We start from the raw sequence: 18227 nt of genomic DNA, 5'->3' as shown, positions 1-18227 counted from the left end.
TTATTATCTACAGTGATTTTGGCATTGAGCTACTACTTCTGGGCATTTGAAAGGACAGAGAGCTGAAGACCTCCTGTGCTGGAGACAGCAGCCCAAGGGTAGCTGTGAAGGTTTGGATTTTGAAAGCGGATATTCCAAAGAGAAACAAGCAACAGGAAGAAAACAGCACTGAGAACTCAAAGACCCTGGGACAGACACTGAGCAACTCTCTCTAGAGACAAAGCAAGTTTCAGCTTGGGGGTTAGAGGCTGTGGACACATTGAATGTGGAACTGATACAGGAGTTTCCGTGGCTTTAGGGGAAGGAAGCAAACCCTGGTGCCGGATCTGGAAGCAGTGGTGAGTCAAGGAGAGAAAGTGCAGAACACAGAGCATTATATTCAAGAGTACCAGGATGGGGTGACAGGAAGGGCAGCTGCAAGAATAGGAGAAGAAGTCAATTTTTTTTTTGGTGTGTGTGTGTGTGTGTGTGTGTGTGTGTGTGTGTGTGTGTGTGTGTTTCCAAGATAGGGTCTCATCTGTCCTGGAGTGACCTTGAAGTCCTGATCCTCCTGCCTCCAACTCCTGGATGCTGAGATTGCAGGCACTGCTGTGCATGGCCTACCACACATTTTAGGGACAGAGGAGGATTGAGTGTGTTCACATGTTCATCATCAAGATCCCAGGCAGCAGGAGCCACTGAGCGAAGGCGAGCAAGGATGCAGTTAGGGCTGTGGAGAACCAGCTTGAGGCCCAGGCCCTAGTCACACCCCAGAGTTTCATGAGGATCACTGCCCTGAGCTTTGGTCATTTTTCTGTGGCAAGAGGACAATATCAGAGCCTAAATGGAGGTTGGGGGGTCGAGTATGAGGGACTGGGTTGTAATGTAATCAGAACACTGCCTGACACACTACAGTGACATTTTGAATGCATTGAATGCATGACTGCTCTAAGTACGGAAACACAGCACATTCGTTGGCCAGTACTGGAGCCCAGCTGCTGTCCATGAAGCTTTCCTTGTACCAATCTGCTCAAGAATGGGTGTGGCCTGCAGGGCTCAGAAACCTGCCACCAAGCATAGCTGTTCCTATAGGGCAGTTCATTATGGCTGGAATTTTTCTATCACGAGAAGGACAAAGAATAAAGGACTTTGGGATATTGGCAAGGCGTGCTTCATGAAATGGCCAGTTAAGGGTTATTTTTTTATAATAATTCATTTTTTAAATTTAGTGTGCACATGTATGATTATGAACATATACACCATATAGATGTGTGGAGCTTAAAGATCAGAGGGCAGCTTAGGAGATTCAGTCTTCTACTCCGTCAGTTCCAGGGATCAGACCAAGGTCATCATTGGGCTCGGTGACAAACACCTTCATTTGCTGAGACATCTCATTCTGTCAGCCCAAGACGCAATGATGCTTGTTTTGTTTTGTTGGTGTGTGTGTGTGTGTGTGTGTGTGTGTGTGTGTGTGTGTGTGTGGTGTTTCAGGCAGTCTCCTAAGAAGGCATTCTCGTTGTGGGACCTGTGAAGATTTCTATGTAATGAAATGTTGGAAGCTCTGTGCATCTCCCGGTTCCAGCCTGCATGTGCACAAACAGCAGGGTGAGTTGCCAAGAGCATCCCACAGTGTGTTGTTTTGGCAGCAGGCTTTATTTTGTGGCTTGGACCCAAATCAGAACTTGTCTGGCTACAGCATTAGGCCGCTCTGCCACCTATCTCATGGACACCGAATCCATGAGAGGTGCCCTTTGGCGAAACGGTGCTGGGCTGTGCGCCTGATGGGGGAGCCAATCTAGGGTCATGAGGCTGGGAGAATGAACCGGTGGGGATGGCTGACAGGGTAGCCCTTGCTGTTACACTGGCCAGAGTGTGACTTTGGGCCTGAGCAAGGGCACACGTGTTTTTCAAGAGCTAGCTGTGTGCTGAACCATCTGCACTCACCCCAGCCACAGCAAATCGGACTTTGGAAGATTCCCGAACTTTGTAGTCTTCAGATCTTCATCTGAGATTAGAATACATCGTCAGTCACTGGCTGAGCCCTGGGTTCTTGAGCTTTTTTTGGAGACACTGCGGGAGAACTAAGGAGAACACGGAGGCTGGGGCAGTAGGCTCCGTCCTCCTTGACCTCCTCCGTGCTCTGTCCTAGAGACCAGAGTTTCATTTAAAAATTAGCTCCCAAGTTTTTTAGCCCTTCAAAGCCATGGTCGCCAAGAGCAGCTCAATTCCTAAGCCTTTCCCATAACTCTGACTCTCAGCTCATTTGCTAGCACATTGGATTGAAGTTTCTTTTCTCAGTTCTGCAGTTTTCCTGCCTGCAGATGAAGGTTTGAATAAAGAGTTTAGACTTAGTCTCCGTGAGCCTGGGCCACGGAGCCGGTGTTAAGTCCTTGAGTTACCTAAGCTCCGTTTGGCCTACAGACCAGCGGGGTCCAGGGACTCACTGCTCTGCTTAAGGGGCATCCACGACTCAGTTTCGGGAACTGAGCCGGCAGCAAGTCACACCACTTCTTCCCCATTTTTCTTTCCTCCAGGGACTCATGCGGTGGCAACTAAGCCCAGTTCAGCTGCCGCTCACCGGCCAAGGCCCAGGGAACAGGAGAGGAAGAAGCGTGGCCTCACTTCCTCTCTAAGGATGGAGCCCCACAGTCACTCTGGGAAGAGCCGGAAATCCACAAAATTTCGCTCCATTTCCCGTTCCCTGATCCTCTGTAATGCCAAGACCAGTGATGACGGCTCTAGCCCTGATGAGAAGTACCCTGACCCCTTTGAGACCTCACTGTGCCAGGGCAAGGAAGGTTTCCTTCACTCCTCCGTGCAGCTGGCAGACACGTCGGAGGCTGGGCTCAGCAGCATGCCAGACCTGGCACTGGCCTCAGAGGCTGCTCAACTCCAAGCACCTGGGAGCGATCGAGGCAAACACTGCAGGAAGATGTTCTTCATGAAGGTATGGCCAAGACCTGCGCGTCTGACAGGGCCCATAGTTGCCGTCTGACGCCATGAATTAGTCTTTGAATCCATTTGAGCAAAAGTCAGAAAAGCAAAGAGTTCTCACTGTGAACAGCAGCAAGGAAAGATGAGGCAGGGCTGTCTAGGGCTCACAGCAATGGGCTTGATAGTGAATCAGGAACAGTCAATACGCTTCTCTGAGGTATTTGATGAGAGGTGGTGTCAGTTGGAGATAGACTGAACCCTAGATCCCTGCTGAAAAAAATGTCATCTGCATCCTTGGGCATAGTGTAGGCAGGTCAAAACACACTTATTCTGAATACCCAGGGAGACAGGTACTTGGACACAGGAGAGGCATTGGGAAAACAAGGTAAGGAACATGGGATGGAAAGCTAGCTTCCAGAATGTAGCTGTGAATGTTTTCCAGGTCCCTTTAGTCAATTTCAACATAAGTGTTTGAGGACTCTCCAGGCTTGGGAATAATATCCCCCCTTAAATGGTAGTCTCTGTATGATAGAAATCATGGGATACGAGGCATCCAGACTGTAGTTGTGCTGCAGTTATTCCCTAAGGAGTGCCATAATTTTACATCTGTGCCATCTGTAGAAGGAGTAGCTTTTCAAGGCTCCAAAGAGCCCTGGATCTGGAGTCAGTGCTGCTGATGTAAGATAGGTTTCTCACATAGTCTCTTGCCAAGACTCCGAGGCAGACACCTGACCACGCAGCAGACAGAGAAGGCATTCTGCGGCCTTGGTGAGGTCTGGCATTTTTTTACACACTTTTGTACTTTTGACCGTCAGAAGGGAACTCACTCGGGGACTTATCTATTATGTGGCATCAAGTCACACCACAAAGCATTTAGCAGTAGTTGTCCTACTGGCCACACAAGTAGCATCCTTAAGGCCCTTCCTAGATTAGGCTGTGCCATAACCTTTGGGTTAATTCCCACTGATGAGTCTTGAGCTCAGCTTGTAGGGCAGAAGACAGAGCGAGCATCTTGATGGCCTTCAGGTAAGCTGTCCAGGCTCCCAGCTTGCCATGAAACAAGACAAGAATTAAATTAGTTTGTTTAGAGGCAGGGTTTCATACGTCCCAGGCTGGCCTTGAATTTCTTACACCACCGAGCCGTCTCTGCCTCTCCAGCAATGAGATTGCAGGTGTTGCCACCATGTCTTGTTTCTGCCGTGCTGAGGATTAAACCCAGAGCTTCCTGCATGCTAGGCAAGCACTGTACCAAGCTAATTACATCTCTGGCCCGAGAGTGAAGCTCATTGATGAAAGTATGAACTTTTGCAGATGGGAGCTCAGATTAGCAAGATTCCAAAATCATTTGGGGGGGGGGTCTCACCAATTCCTAGTGTGGACTTTATTCACTCACTTCTATTTAATTGCAAGGCATTTTTTTGAGCACCTACTATATGCTGGACACTGTTTTCACTTAGATACTGCCCATAAAGAAGCTTCTTAGAGTAAAAGCTATATTCCAAGAGAAGTGTGAGGCTGCATAAGGGGCTGAGAGAGAAGGAGATGTTTTGAGGTGTCTCCTTACTTCATTCAGGCAGTACTTGTTGAGTACCTAACTAGAGCAGGCATTGTGTGATGAACTGCCCTTCAGGCAGTACTTGCTGAGTACCTAACTAGAGCAGGCATTGTGTGATGAATTACCCTAGTGCAGCTTGCATCTGGCCAAGGGATGCAGATGTCAACAGTTTAAGGCATGATGTGGAATCTGGTAAAGAAGGGCCACAAAGAAATGCTGGATGAGGAAAGGGGTGTTTGATGTAGATCATGGGGGTTCCAGGGTGCTTTGTGAGACATGCTCAGTCTTCTCTACCAACCAGACTCTTGATCAAGAATCTCAATAACACTGAGGAGTGAGTCAGGCGACCATTGCAGCAGGGCCATCACAGAAGGGTAGCAATGCAACAAGGGGAAGAAAAGATTGTTAGGAGCATTCAGAAGGCTGATTTAAGAGGATAGCTGTTCAGGGCAAGCCTGAGCTACATAGTAAGTTCAAGTTCAGCCTGGGATACATGACATCATATATATATATATATATGTATATATATATATATATACATATATATATATATATGGTAATTAAGATAGAAAGTATGTTGCGAAGATCAAAAAGTCTAGAACATGGTAGGCAGAGAGGAAAGGGAAGCAATGGGATGTGTGGAGCTAAGGTAGCAGACAGGGTCCTAAGCAGGGTGGTAGCAAAGCTATGGAGCTTTATCATAGAGATGGGATGCAGGGAAATGACATGACCAGGTTGTCTTAATAGGAGCATTCTGGGGCCTGACAAATAGTGGTGGGGGCCTTCTTAGCAGGCTACAGTGATAAGTCAGGCCAGGAATGATGTGGGCTTAAACTGAAGGGGTAGGGACAGAGCCCCGGAAAATAGTCAGGGCAGGGACTCTGGTGGTCCAGGCAAAGCCAGAAGGACTTGCTGATAGGAAGATGCAGAGTGTGAAGGCATGAGAGGAGTCACCTCCAGGGACACATTTTAGCCAGAGCAGAGAGAGGATGTGAGAGGGAGGGAGGGAAGGTGGGAGAGGGAGAGGGAGAGGGAGAAGGAGAGGGAGAGGGAGAGGGAGAGGGAGAGGGAGAGGGAGAGGGAGAGAGAGAGAGAGAGAGAGAGAGAGAGAGAGAGAGAGAGAGAGAGAGAAACAGACAGACAGAGACAGAGACAGACAGAGAGAAACACACAGAGGCAATGTGAGACAGGGAAGGAGGGGGAGAGCTAACGTAGGGGCTGGAAAGATCAGGAAAAGGTTAGGCAGAAGATGATGGAAAGGATTCCATGTAGAGAAAACTCCTTAAGCAAGAGGTGGGGGCGAGGGTGTTTGAGAGCTTGGGCCTTGTCCTCTCGGTATACGTGGGCATGTCCAAGGCTCCACTGACGTACCTGTCCTGGTGAGGTATCCGGTGAAGGTAGGAAAACAGAAGGAGACCAAAGATATGAGGACAAAAGTCCTTTTTTGTTTATTCTTTTGTGCTTCCCACATGCTATGCTCACCACTCTTATCTCCTTGTCCTTCATGTCCCAAGACCCTAAAGAGAAAGCAATCATAGCCTCATCCTTGACCGCATGAGGTAGGGGTGTGTGTGGGGGGGGTCACTGCTCTGATTGTCTGGGTTGGAATCGAATTTTCCCATGCACTCTGTTTCTGATCCTGGGCAGTTCATGTTTCCACCTCATATCTCAATTGTCTCATGTAAGGAATTGATAAAACATTCCTCATGTGGTGTTTTGCAGAGATAGAGCTAGGTGTTTGCATGAGAGTGGTCATCAGTGCCGACTCGGTGGACATAGCAGTTGCTTGATGGACACCATATTACTGTTTTCAGGAATGAAGACACTGTTTTTGAGTAATTAATTAACTAACTTGCGTGTGCCAGGCAACATATAAGAGTTGTGGCCTTAATGGTGCTATAGGCTAACAATGGGGACAGGGACAAACCAGACTACCATTGCTGTCTCCACAGTGGGCAGGGTGGTTCTGGTGGAGATGCCTATGGGAAACAGGGTGTTGGAGGGCAGAAGTCTGGACCATGAAGGGCGTGGATGTGACAGGAGTCAGGGCTAAGCTGAGGCTGGGAAGAGTGTGACAGCAAATAGAATAGGCCAGGGTGACAGCTAAGTGAGCCACAAGGGAAAAGAGAGAGGGACTGCCTGGCTGGGGCTGGAGATGTGTCTCCTTTAAGAAAGCATGTGAGGGTACTAACAACCTATAAGAAGAACATTATGACGGGCAGATCTGGGCCCAGGGGTCCTGCTCAAACTATGGCAAAAGCCAAGGACAATACATCCAGTAAACTTTGAACCCCTACTCAGATCTAACCAATGGACAGGCCATTCTCCAGTTGAGTGGAGAGTAGGGACTGACTTTCACATGAGCTCTGGTGTCCCATATTTGACCATGTCCCCTGGAAGGGGAGGCCTGGTGGCACTCAGAGGAAGGATAGCAGGCTACCAAGAAGAGACTTGATACCCTATGAGCATATACAGGGGGAGGAGGTCCCCCTCAGTCACAGTCATAGGGGAGGGAAGTAGGGGGAAAGCGGGAAGGAGGGAGGAATGGGAGGATACAAGAGATGGGATAAAAATCGAGATGTAATATGAATAAATTAATAAGATCTATATTTAAAAGAAGAAAGCATGTGAGAGTTTTAAAGACCCATTAAAGTGCTGCAAGCAAGTCAAGGTTTTAATTGTCTGAACACCAACTCTTTATCAAAAGTGCCAGGTCAGGGAGGTCCCAGGCCAGAGCTGGTCTCAATACCTTTCGTGGAGGCTCCTCAGAGCGACTCACAGCCACCCACTTCTTACTTCAGTGGGGACATTCTAGTCACTGCCCCAGGCTCCCTCCTTCCTTCCTCTCAACAGAAGCACCCTGTTTTCAGGCGTGACTCAGTTGGCCCAGATGGACCTCTCAGCCTCCAGCAGTGCCATGGTTACACTGATTTCAAAACAACATCTGGAAGAGACCTTGTGACGCCAGCCCCTGCTCCAGAAACGCCTAATGTGAAATTCAAAGAAGAGGAAGTTGCATAAACAGCCAACTTAAAATTTAAGGGGGGGGAAAAAAAAAAAGAAAGCGTCACTGGAAGCTTGTGTGTGGCACACCCAGCACTGAGCAAAGCCAGCAGAGACGGTTGTGAGAGTGTCAATGAGTCTGTGCGGGGCCCTGAGGCTTCTGGGCCAGCTTCCACAGAAACTCAGTCCACCAGACCTAGGAGGAAGGGAGTGTTTTTCCTGGACACTCCAGACCTGCTGTGTTTTTCCACATAAATACTATTTTTTAATTCTCTCCCCCTCCTCCCCCTCCCTCTTCTGCTCTCTCTTTCACAGAGTTATGTGGACAAAGATGACCTTGAATTTTTGATTTTCCTACTTTTTAACCTCTGTGGTACACCCTACCACACCCAGTTTAAGGAGGGGTGATGACAAACCCAGGGCCCTCTTCCTTCTAGGCAAGCATTCTACCAACTGAGCCATATTTCCTGCCCCCGAAGAGTATTTTTTAAAATGCCTTCTGAGCAGAGTGTCCAAGGCAAGGAAGACGGCACTCCCTCCTTCGTTTTCTCCCTCCTTTCCTCTCTCTTCTCTTCTCTTCAGTATTTGCTTTCAGTCTTTACAGAAACTGGAGGTTTGCATGTTCTAAGCTATCATCTGGAGTAAAGAAACCAATCTGGGGGCTGGAGAGATGGCTCAATAATTAAGAGCACCTATTTTTCTTTCAGGTAGCCCGAGGCTCAATTCCCAGCACACACATGATGGCATGCAACCATGCGCAACTTCAGGCTGAGGGGATCCAAACCTCTCTCTTCTAGCCTTCACAGGCACCGGGCAGGAATGCACAGACATTCATGCAGAGAAAATACACATAATATTGAAAAAAAAAGTTTAAAGAAACAAATTCGGTGTTATATCCTCAGGGGATTTTTGCATAGAGAAGACAAGTGTCATCACAATGAGCAATGAACCCTGCCCCTTCTTCCAAGAGGCTCATACTCCCTCTCACTGAACGGTTCCATGAAGAGCTATTATATCCTAGAGAGACACTTGGAGGCCAATGACTGTTCAGCTTTGTCTGGTGTAACTGAACACCACAGACTGGATACATTACAGAGAAAAGGAGATTATTTGGAATGGGTCATATTCACCTAATGTCAGAACTCAGGAGGTGGAAGCAAAATAATTATGAGTGGCTGACATGGCGTATCCTTTCCCCTCCCTTTATCTTTACCTTGTGCCTGTACATTTAAGGTGTAAGTTACATAAGCAGTATATAATTATCTTCTAAGTCACACACTTCATCTTACCTTTGCCTCTATTTAGTGTCATTTCAGGTGTTTGGTACTATGTCTACTGTCTTGTCGTTTGGTTTCTAGTTGTCTTGAATGTTCTATGCTTGTTTTTCTTGTCTTATCTTTTAGATTAATACATTTATTACATTTGCTTTTGGATTAGCTTGCTACTTATGGTTGTCTTTGGTTAGTTTTATCTCTAAAATAAATAACTATGCTTTCTAGATGTTATAATCTAATTTAAAGTAGTACTTCATTACAGCATGTAAATAATAGTAAGAATGTGGCACACCCAATTCCATCGACACTCACATTCTCTACTCTATTGCTGTGGTGCGTTTTAATTTTGCACACATGAATAATTTCCAAGCATATCATTATTGTTACTCTGGGAGTCAGTGCTCATTTGCATGGATGCTCATGTTTATCTCCCCAACGTTCTTCATTCCTTCCTGTCTTTCTGTGTCTCACTGAGGTCATCTCTGCCTGCTTCTAGCAGAGGCAGGACCTGAGCTTAGAGCACAAATGACAAACAGAAGCCAACTGTCTAAACAGTTCGACCAAGGTGAAAAGACTTCAAATGCATTCTTCTGTCCTTCTGCCACTAGAACTTGCAGGCCCGCTTCAGTTAAGGGCTCGGGCTCAGGCTCCTGAGAGTTCTGCCCTCAAAGTGGTTGCAGGGAGGCCCATCCCAACTCTCAGCCATCACCTTCTTTGTGGCCTATTATCACAAGGGCCTTAGGTGTAAGCAGGTGGTCACCTTCAGTCCCCTGTTTACTGCCCTCCTCCTGCAAGCCCTGGCAGCGAAAGATGTACATATCCCTGCTGTATTCTGCTCTGGATGACACACAAATGCTTCTGATATAACTTGATAACACTATTTGCCCCTCCTTTCCTCTCTGCCTGGATCTTAGCCACTCACCACATAGTCCTGAAAACCCATTTGCTCCCTTCGTACTCTGGAGTTGGTCCTCTTTTTAAGGTACTGTGGGGCACAGACCTTATTGAGACTGGGAACTGGTACAGAGTAATTGCCATGTAAGTATTTATGGAGAGAACTCTGTATGAGCCGGCACAATGAGGCCACCCTTAAGATAGAGTCTACTGGCTGGAGAGATGGCTCAGTGGTTAAGAGCGCCACCTGCTCTTCCAGAGGTCCTGAGTTCAATTCCCAGCAACCACATGGTGGCTCACAACCATCTATAATGTAATCTGATACCCTCTTCTGCAGATAAAGCACTCATATGCAATAAATAAAATAAATAAATCTTTAAAAAAGATTTTTAAAAAGACAGAGTCTACTGGCCTACTCCCTTTCTTGAGCCAACATGTGGCCTTGCATTAGACATTCTGTCAGCATTCTCTGGCTGAGATCAAGAGTCAGTGGTGCTCAGTCTGGGAGGAGGCTAGCAGCCAGGAGGCCAGACACGTGTGTCTGTGTGGGTCTTGTCTCCTAGAGCTGCCCCACCCCCCCCCCCCCCCCCCGTGAAAAGATATAAAATGCTTTGAACTGCTGTGTGGTACATCCTGCTTTTCTTTACAAATTTAAAATACTGGCTAGGCAAAGTCACCACTCATGTAGCGTGACTCAGGGGTCGTGCAGTCAGCTAGCTCAAGCGTCTGCATCTCTGGCATGTGCTGTCGGTGCAGAAGGGGGGTTGTCAAGGCTCCTTCACTGCTCTGCCTATGAGCGGCTTAGTCTGTGGCTTGAGGCCTAGTCTTCCTTGGCAAGCAGGAAACCCTAAACCCTGGATGCTTGTCTCTTCCTGCCACAGAAGAGCCACTTGTGGGTACTGAGAGCAGTCACTGTGAGGGAAGTTTGGGCTTCCAGGACTCCCACGGAGCTGCTGAGTCCCCAGAGTATATGGGAAGACACAAAGGGAGGCAAGGGTGGTCCATGTGCAGGAAGTGGGGAGGCACAACCCACAGGTATGATTCATGCCCACTTGCTGATGCTCACCCAAATTTAATGTGATTTCTAGTTGTTTCCAATGCTAGAAGACATTTGGAAATATTTCCTTAGAAGTTGGCTTCATTAGCTGGCATTTTCAATCCCATTGGTTTTGGCAAGACACCATTTGGCTAGTAAAGAGTTTGCATGGGTAGATGGAGAATAAAGAAAACTGGCAACAATCGGTGAGGCAGCTACCCTTCCATCTCTGGTGCTCACTCTGGTCATCGTCCTTTGCGTGTAGTTACAGCCCATCTCAGCTTCTCTTCGCCTCTGCACACAGGTCACTCTTTACTGCCTTCAAGTGTTTGACTTCTTGAATGCTAATGAACCCAAGCCTGGATCACCCCGTAAGGCCCAGTGAGTTTGTCAGCTTTCAAGTACTATATCAAAATACCCAAGAGAATCAACTTAAAGGGGGAAGTGTGTATTTGGGACCACAAATCCACAGGTTTTAGCTCACAGTTGATTCAGTTGCTCTTGGGCTTGTAGTGGGGTTGAACATCATGGCGGCATGAGCCTGTGGTGGAGGAGCATGTTCTCCGCGGAGCAGATGGAACAAAGAATGAGAGCGAGAGTGAGAGCCAGAGTCGGGTGGGGGAGGCTTGCTTTACGTCAAAGTCATTCCTTCCAAGCCTGTTGAGCTGTAAATCTGCAAGTAGGTTCATCCATTGATGAGGTCAGAACCCATGCTGCACTGCAGGAGCAATAGTGCTTCAGTGGAGGATCTGTCATGAAGCCTTCGCCACTTCCCCCTTTTACTGTACATCCTAGTGTCACTATCCTAGTTGAAATACCAACCCAGATAGTTGTGTGTTTCCATCAAAGAATATATCCTAGGTGCCAGGGGCAGGCAGGAGGAATTCACTTACTAATTTGTGTTTCTACTATGAGCTCAGGAGAAGATAAGGGTCAGATATATTTCATACTCTTAAAAAGTGTTCTACTTACCCTTATATTTCTTAAACAACAGGTTTAAGAAATAAACTGAAGTCCTGTGAGTGTCCCTACTCAATGCTATACTCTCTTGCTCCTCTCACAGGTGACACTGTCCTTCACTTGTGTGTACTCTATCCTTGCTTGTCTGTATCTTTGCTCCATCTATTTACTTCCTTGAATGATGTTTGGTTAGCCCTGCTTATCCTTGATTAATGTTTGTTTGATATGATTTTTTTTACCCTTTTACTTCTGGCCTCTCTTTATTTACTCCACCCTTCTGAATTTCTTGTAGGTAGTTATGTCCTTCCCTTTCCAGTGCTGAAGACTGAACCAATTCTGCACATGTACTCTACAGCTGACCTATACCCTTGGGCCTCTTTCTATTTTTTATTTTGGGACAGGGTTTCCCCAAGTGTTCCAGGCTGTCCTTGAACTCACTTTGGGGGGAAATGGCTTTATGGTCCTCAAGGTAGCATATTAAACCAGTCTGTGAAGCCAGGGTCAAGGCTGTATTCCAGGTACCCACAGGTCTTCCTCCCTTTTCCTGGTATTTTAACATCCAGAGAGAACTCATCTTCTTGCTTTGCCTTCAGGCAACTGTGGGCTGCAGGCTCACATACCCCTGCAATATGATACAGAATAGAAGGAACTACACCTCAGGTAACTTGTCAAGGCATTCCTCAAATCCTGGGGTCTCTAGCCAGTTCTTTGTGACTTTCAGAGTCCTTTTCTTGTGTCTTCTGAGTGATTTCTGGAGTCTGTGGTATGGGGAGAGAAGTGTCTACACTCTCTCGTTCACAGCTGGAGGTCTCAGTGCTGCTTAGCCTCGAACACAGACATGAATGCAATTGTCAGTCAGTCCCCGCTGGCCAACTTTCCTCTGTCACACCACACCCTCATCAGGTCATACGTGCAAATGCATGCTGTAGCACATGTTGGTTTTTACTGCTTTATGGTATTCCTGTATCTCAAACAACAATTGTGTGAAGCATTCTTCTGCGGACTGTGTCTGAAAGATCACTCTAGGACAGCTATGCAGTCTGAGTGGTGGGCATTAGAATGAGAGTGTGTTTCTTTGAACTAGATAATGCCAAGTTGGCTTCTGAAATGATTGTACCTACCTGCTCTTCTGTAAGCAGGTGTACATTTATGGCTCATTCTGTATCCTCGTCAACTCAGCAAGTCTTGTGAAAGTGGAAATACAGAAAAAAAAACAAACCCATCTCATTTTAAAGCTTTTATGGAAATGCAAAGGAACTGAGCTAGCTTAAATGACAGAAAGGTGGGAGTCATTGTACACAGTTCCAAGACTCATTCATCAGTACAGGAATCTACACTGTGGTGTTGGAAGAAGGAGTCACACAGAGAAGAGAGAGCCCAGAAACTAGCCTGATAAGCACAGCCAGCTGACTTAGGATAGCATTCCCGAAAGCAATTCCATGTTGGAAAGCACAAAGCCACGTATCCCAATTCCCACGAAGCACATAACTGTGTCCCGAAAGAGAGCTTCCTGTAAGCATCCAGAAAACTAGGAGAACTGATAGAAACGAGGGCCAGAGGGAAGGAATTTTAGCTGGTAAGTGCAGCAGGAGGGCTCTGTATGGTGGTGACCATGATGGTGAGCTAACAGTGACACTGGGCTGTCATCTTGCAGAGGCTACCACTGGAGAGAAGAGTATGAAGGGACTCACATCCCTCTGCGTTGTATTCGTATAACTCCATGTGAATCCACAGTAACACACAGAATGTGAGTTAAAGGACTGAGTTAAAGATTGCACCCCGTATGGCAGAAGGCAGCAATTGGGAAACAGTGTTATTAAGAAGAGAGTATTATGATTACGTTAAAAAAATGTTTAGGAAATAATATAATGGGAGATACAGAAATCCAGGATGAAAAATAAAATACAAAACCTTACTGAATTGGCATTAAAATAGGTCTGCCTGAGTAATGGAGATGTCTGTATTCCATGCTTATGAAAATGGAAAGGGTATTAAGTGTCAGTTTCTCCCCAAAATGCATTGATGAATTTAACTAAAATTTATTCTTTAATTAAAAGATATTTTAAATTACCCTACAAAGATTTAGATATCGTTACGGCATTTAGTAGATTATTTTAGTAGATTATTCTGTCTTCTCACTTCCCCACCTCCCTGCTCCTCAGTCCTCCGTTATGACCTCTCCAAGGACTCTTGTCTTTTTTCATGTCACATGTGGCCTTTGCCCCTCCCCCAGTGCCTCTCGTTACCCTCTCATGGTCTCCTTTCTAATGTTTTAGGCATTCTGCATCTATACCCATTTAGAAATGTACGCATGTGTGTGACATGCTAAGATTAGAGAATAAGAGAGAAGATGTGGTTTTTGTCCTTCTTAGCTTATATCATCTTCCTTAATATATGCATAATATGTTTTTATGTGGATTTATTTTGGTTTATCCTGTTGGTAGCTGTCTCAGCTTCTCACATCTGTCATTTTGTATCTTTCCATTACTTTGGAGAGTAGTCAGCCATTGTCTCCTTGGCTACTTTTCAACCTTACCTCCTGCCTTCCAAATTCCACAATCCTGGAGACACCAGCATGAGATTTCTTGCTAGTATTCCATAGGTCCCATGAAAATTTATTTGAATTGTATTTTGATTTATCTAGTGCTTTAAAATTTTTAAATGTATTATAATTTACTCGGATTACAACCCGATTGTTATCTCTAGCTTCTGTCTTCCCATTCCCATCCCCCCTCCCTCTCCCACTCTACTCCCCTCCCTTAGACCTCAGACAGAAGGGGGCCTCTTTCCCCACCATATGACCATAGCCTATCAGGTCTCATGCAGATAGCCTGCTTCCCCTTCCTCTCTGTGTCACTGGGCCTCACTACCAAGGGGAAGTGGTCAAATTGGGGGGCACCAGAGTTCATGTCAGAGGCAGTCCCCACTCTCCCCACAACAGTGGAGAATGAGCTCTCCATTGGCAGATCTGAACAAGGGGTCTAGGTTTACTTCATGCATTGTCCTTGGTTGGTGCAACAGTTTGTCCAGACACCCTTGGGTCCAGATCTGCTGGCCTTGATGGAGCTCCTGAACCCAGGTCTTTCCATTCCTCCATTCTTCCATACCTCTCTCACCTGCAGTCCAGCAGCAAGTCCCAGCATCTGTCCTGATCCAGCACTGGGTAGAGTGTCTCAGAGGACATTTATGTTGGGCTTATATCCACTTATAAGCGAGTATGTACCATGTATGTCTTTCTGTGTCTGGGTTACCTCACTCAGGGTGATCTTTTCTAGTTCCATCCATTTGTCTGCAAATTCTAAGGTTTCTTTGCTTTTATTAGCTGAGTAATTTTCCACTGTGTAAATGTACCACAGTTTCTTTATCCATTCTTCCATCGAGGGACATCTAGGTTGTTCCTGATTCCTGCTAATACAAATAAAGCTACTATGAACATAGCTGAGAAAATGTCCTTGTTGTATGGTGAAGCATCTTTTGAGAATATGCCCAGGACTGGTAGAGCTGGGTCTTGAGGTAGAGCTATTCCCAATTTTCTGATAAAATGCCAGATTGATTTCCAAAGTGTTTGTGCAAGTTTGCACTCCCACCAGCAACGGAGGAGTGTTCCCTTTTCTCCACATCCTCACCAGCATGTGCTGTCACCTGAATGCATCTTGGCCATTCTGATGGGTGTAGGATGGGTTCTCATTTTCATTTTCATTTCCCTGATGACGAAGGACATTGAACATTTCTTTAAGTGTTTCTTGGCCACTTGATATTCTTCTGTTGAGAATTCTCTCTTAGCTCTGTACCCCATTTTATACTGGGTTATTTGGTTTGGTGGTGTTTAATTTCTTGAATTCTTTATATATTTTGAGTGTTAGCCCTTTGTCAGATGTAGGCTTGTTGAAGACCTTTTCCTAGTCTGTAGGCTGTCGTTTTGTTCTGTTGACAGTGTCCTTTGTCTTACAGAAGCTTTTCAGTTTAATAAGGTCTCATTTATTAATTGTTGGTCTTATACCCTGAGCTATTGGTGTTCTGTTCAGGAAGTTTTCTCTTGTGGCAATGAGTTCAAGGCTCGTCATCAAATTTTCTTCTAACAGATTTAGTGTGTCTGGTTTTATGTTGAGGTCTTTAATCCACTTGGATTTTAGTTTTGTTCAGGGTGACAAATGAGAGTCTATTTGCATTTTTCTACAAGTAGACTTCCAGTTAGACCAGCATCATTTATTAAAGATGATATATTTTTTCATTGTATAGTTTTGGCTTCTTTATAAAAAATCAAGTGTCCAGATGTGTGTGGGTTTATTTCTGGGTCTTCAACTCAATTCCATTGATCAACCCGTGTATTTCTATGCCAGTACGATGCTGTTTTTTTTTTTATTATTATTACTGTTGCTCTATAGTACAGCTTGAGATATGGGATGGAGATTCCTCTGGAAGATCTTTTATTGTACAGGATTGTTTTTGCTATTCTGGGTTTTTCTTTTTCCATATTAAGTTAAGAATTGACCCATCAAGGTCTGTAAAGAATTGTGTGGGTATCTTGGTAGGAATTGCATTGAATCTGTAGATTGCTTTTGGTAAGATGGCAATTTTCACTATGTTGATTTTCCTGATATTTGAACATGGGAGATCTTTCCATCTTCTGATATCTTTTCAATTTCTTTCTTTAGAGACTGGAATCTTTTTCATATAAGCCTTTCATTTTCTTGGGTGAGAGTTACACCAAGATACTTCATATTATTTGTGGCTATTGTGAAGGGTGTAGTTTCCTTAATTTCTTTCTCTGCCCATTTGCCATTGGTATACAGGAGGGCTACAGGCTTTTTTGAATTAATCTTGTATCCAGCCACTTTGCTGAAGGTGTTTGTCAGTTGTACGAGTTCTCTGGTGGAATTTTGGTGGTAACTTATATATACTCATATAAATTGCAAATAGAGATACTTTGACTTCTTCCTTTCCGACGTGGATCCCCTTGATCTCCTTTTATTGTCTTATTGCTCTAGCTAGGATTTCAAGTACTATATTGAAGAGATATGGCGAGAGTAGGCAGCCTTGTCTAGTCCCTGATTTTAGTGAAATTTCTTTGAGCTTCTCTCCATTTAGTTTGATGTTGGCTAGTGGCTTGCTGTATATAGCCTTTATTATATTGAGCTATGTGCCTTGTATCCATGATATCTTTCCAAGATTTTAAACAAAAACGGATGTTGGATTTTGTCAAATGTTTTTTTGGCATCTAAGGAGATGATCATATGGTTTTTTTTTTCTTTCAGTTTGTTTATATGATGGATTATACTGATGGATTTCCATATATTGAACCATCCCTGCATGCCTAGGGTGAAGTCTACTTGATCATGGTGAATGATATTTTTGATGTATTCTTGGATTCATTTTGTGAGTATTGAGTATTTTTGTGCCAATGTTCATAAGAGAAATTAGTCTGAAATTCTCTTTCTTTGTTGGGTCTTTGTGGGGTTTAGGTATCAAGGTGACTGTGGCCTCATAGAATGAGTTTGATAATTTTCATTCTATTTCTATTTTGTGGAGTAGTTTGAAGAGTATCGGTATTAGCTCTTCTTCAAAGGTCTGTTAGAATTATGCACTGAAACCATCTGGCTCATGGCTTTTCTTGTTGTTGTTGGGAGACTTTTGATGACTGCTTCTATTTCTTCAGGAGAAATAGGACTATTTGATTTGTTTACCTGATCTTCACTCAACATTGGCAAGTGGAATCTATCAAGAAATTTATCCATTTCATTTTGATTTTCAAATTTTGTCTTGTATAGGGTTTTGAAATAAGACCTAATGATTCTTTGGATTTTTTTCAGTGTCTGTTGTTATGTCTCCATTTTCTTTTCTGATTTTGTTTATTTGGATAGTGCCTCTTTGCCTTTTAGTTAGTTTGGCTAAGTGTTTGTCTATCTTGTTGATTTTCTCAAAGAATCAGCTGTTGGTTTTGTTGATTCTTTAAATTATTATCTTTGTTTCTTTTTTAATTGATTTCAGCTCTGAGTTTGATTATTTCCAGCTGTCCACTCTCTTTGTTGTTTCTGATTTTTTCCCCTAGGGCTTCCAGATGTGTCATTAAGTTGTCTGTGTGAGGTGTTTCCAATCTCTTTAAGGAGGTACTTAGTGCTCTGAACTTTCCTCTTAGCACTGCTTTCAATGTGGCCCATAAATTTGGGTATGTTGTACCTTCCTTTTCATTGAATTTTAGGAAGTCCCTAATTTCTTTCTTTATCACTTCCCTGACCCACTTGTCATTAAATAGAGAGTTGTTCAGTTTCCATGTGCATGTAGGCTTTTTGTTATTTCTGTTCTTGTTAAGGTTCAGCGTTAGTCCATGGTGGTCTGATAGGATACAGGGTATTATTTAAATATTTTTTTATTTGGTGAAGCTTGCTTTGTGCCCTACTATATGGTCAATTTTGGAGAAGGTTCTGTGAGTTACTGAGAAGGAGGTATAATCTTTTGAGTTTGGGTGAAAAGTTCTATAGATATCTATTAGGTCCATTTGATTCATGACATCTGTTAGTGTCATTATTCATCAGTTTAGCTTCTGTTTCATTACCTACCCTTTGATGAAAGAGGGGTGTTGAAGTCTCCCAAT

At 44.6% G+C, this 18227-nt stretch overlaps 1 protein-coding gene across 4 annotated transcripts in view; it reads left to right on the top strand.

Moving 5' to 3' along the window:
- Positions 1 to 18227, top strand: part of IL16 (interleukin 16) — a 108865-nt gene that overhangs the window by 22818 nt on the left and 67820 nt on the right. For 3 of the 4 annotated variants that reach the window (XM_084756438.1, XM_084756439.1, XM_084756437.1), the window contains exon 2: positions 2514 to 2926. In XM_084756438.1, coding sequence (XP_084612564.1) covers positions 2514 to 2926 — 413 coding nt within the window. Of the gene's footprint in view, positions 1 to 319; positions 339 to 2513; positions 2927 to 18227 lie in introns of those variants that run through there. The other variant, XM_084756440.1, reaches the window with a different exon arrangement.

This window comes from Acomys minous (genome assembly GCF_964271855.1).
Source record: "Acomys minous genome assembly, chromosome: 2".
In the NCBI taxonomy this organism is placed as follows: domain Eukaryota; kingdom Metazoa; phylum Chordata; class Mammalia; order Rodentia; family Muridae; genus Acomys; species Acomys minous.
The sequence above is the reverse complement of the archived record's forward strand: the minus strand, read 5'-3'. Positions and strand labels throughout refer to the sequence as shown.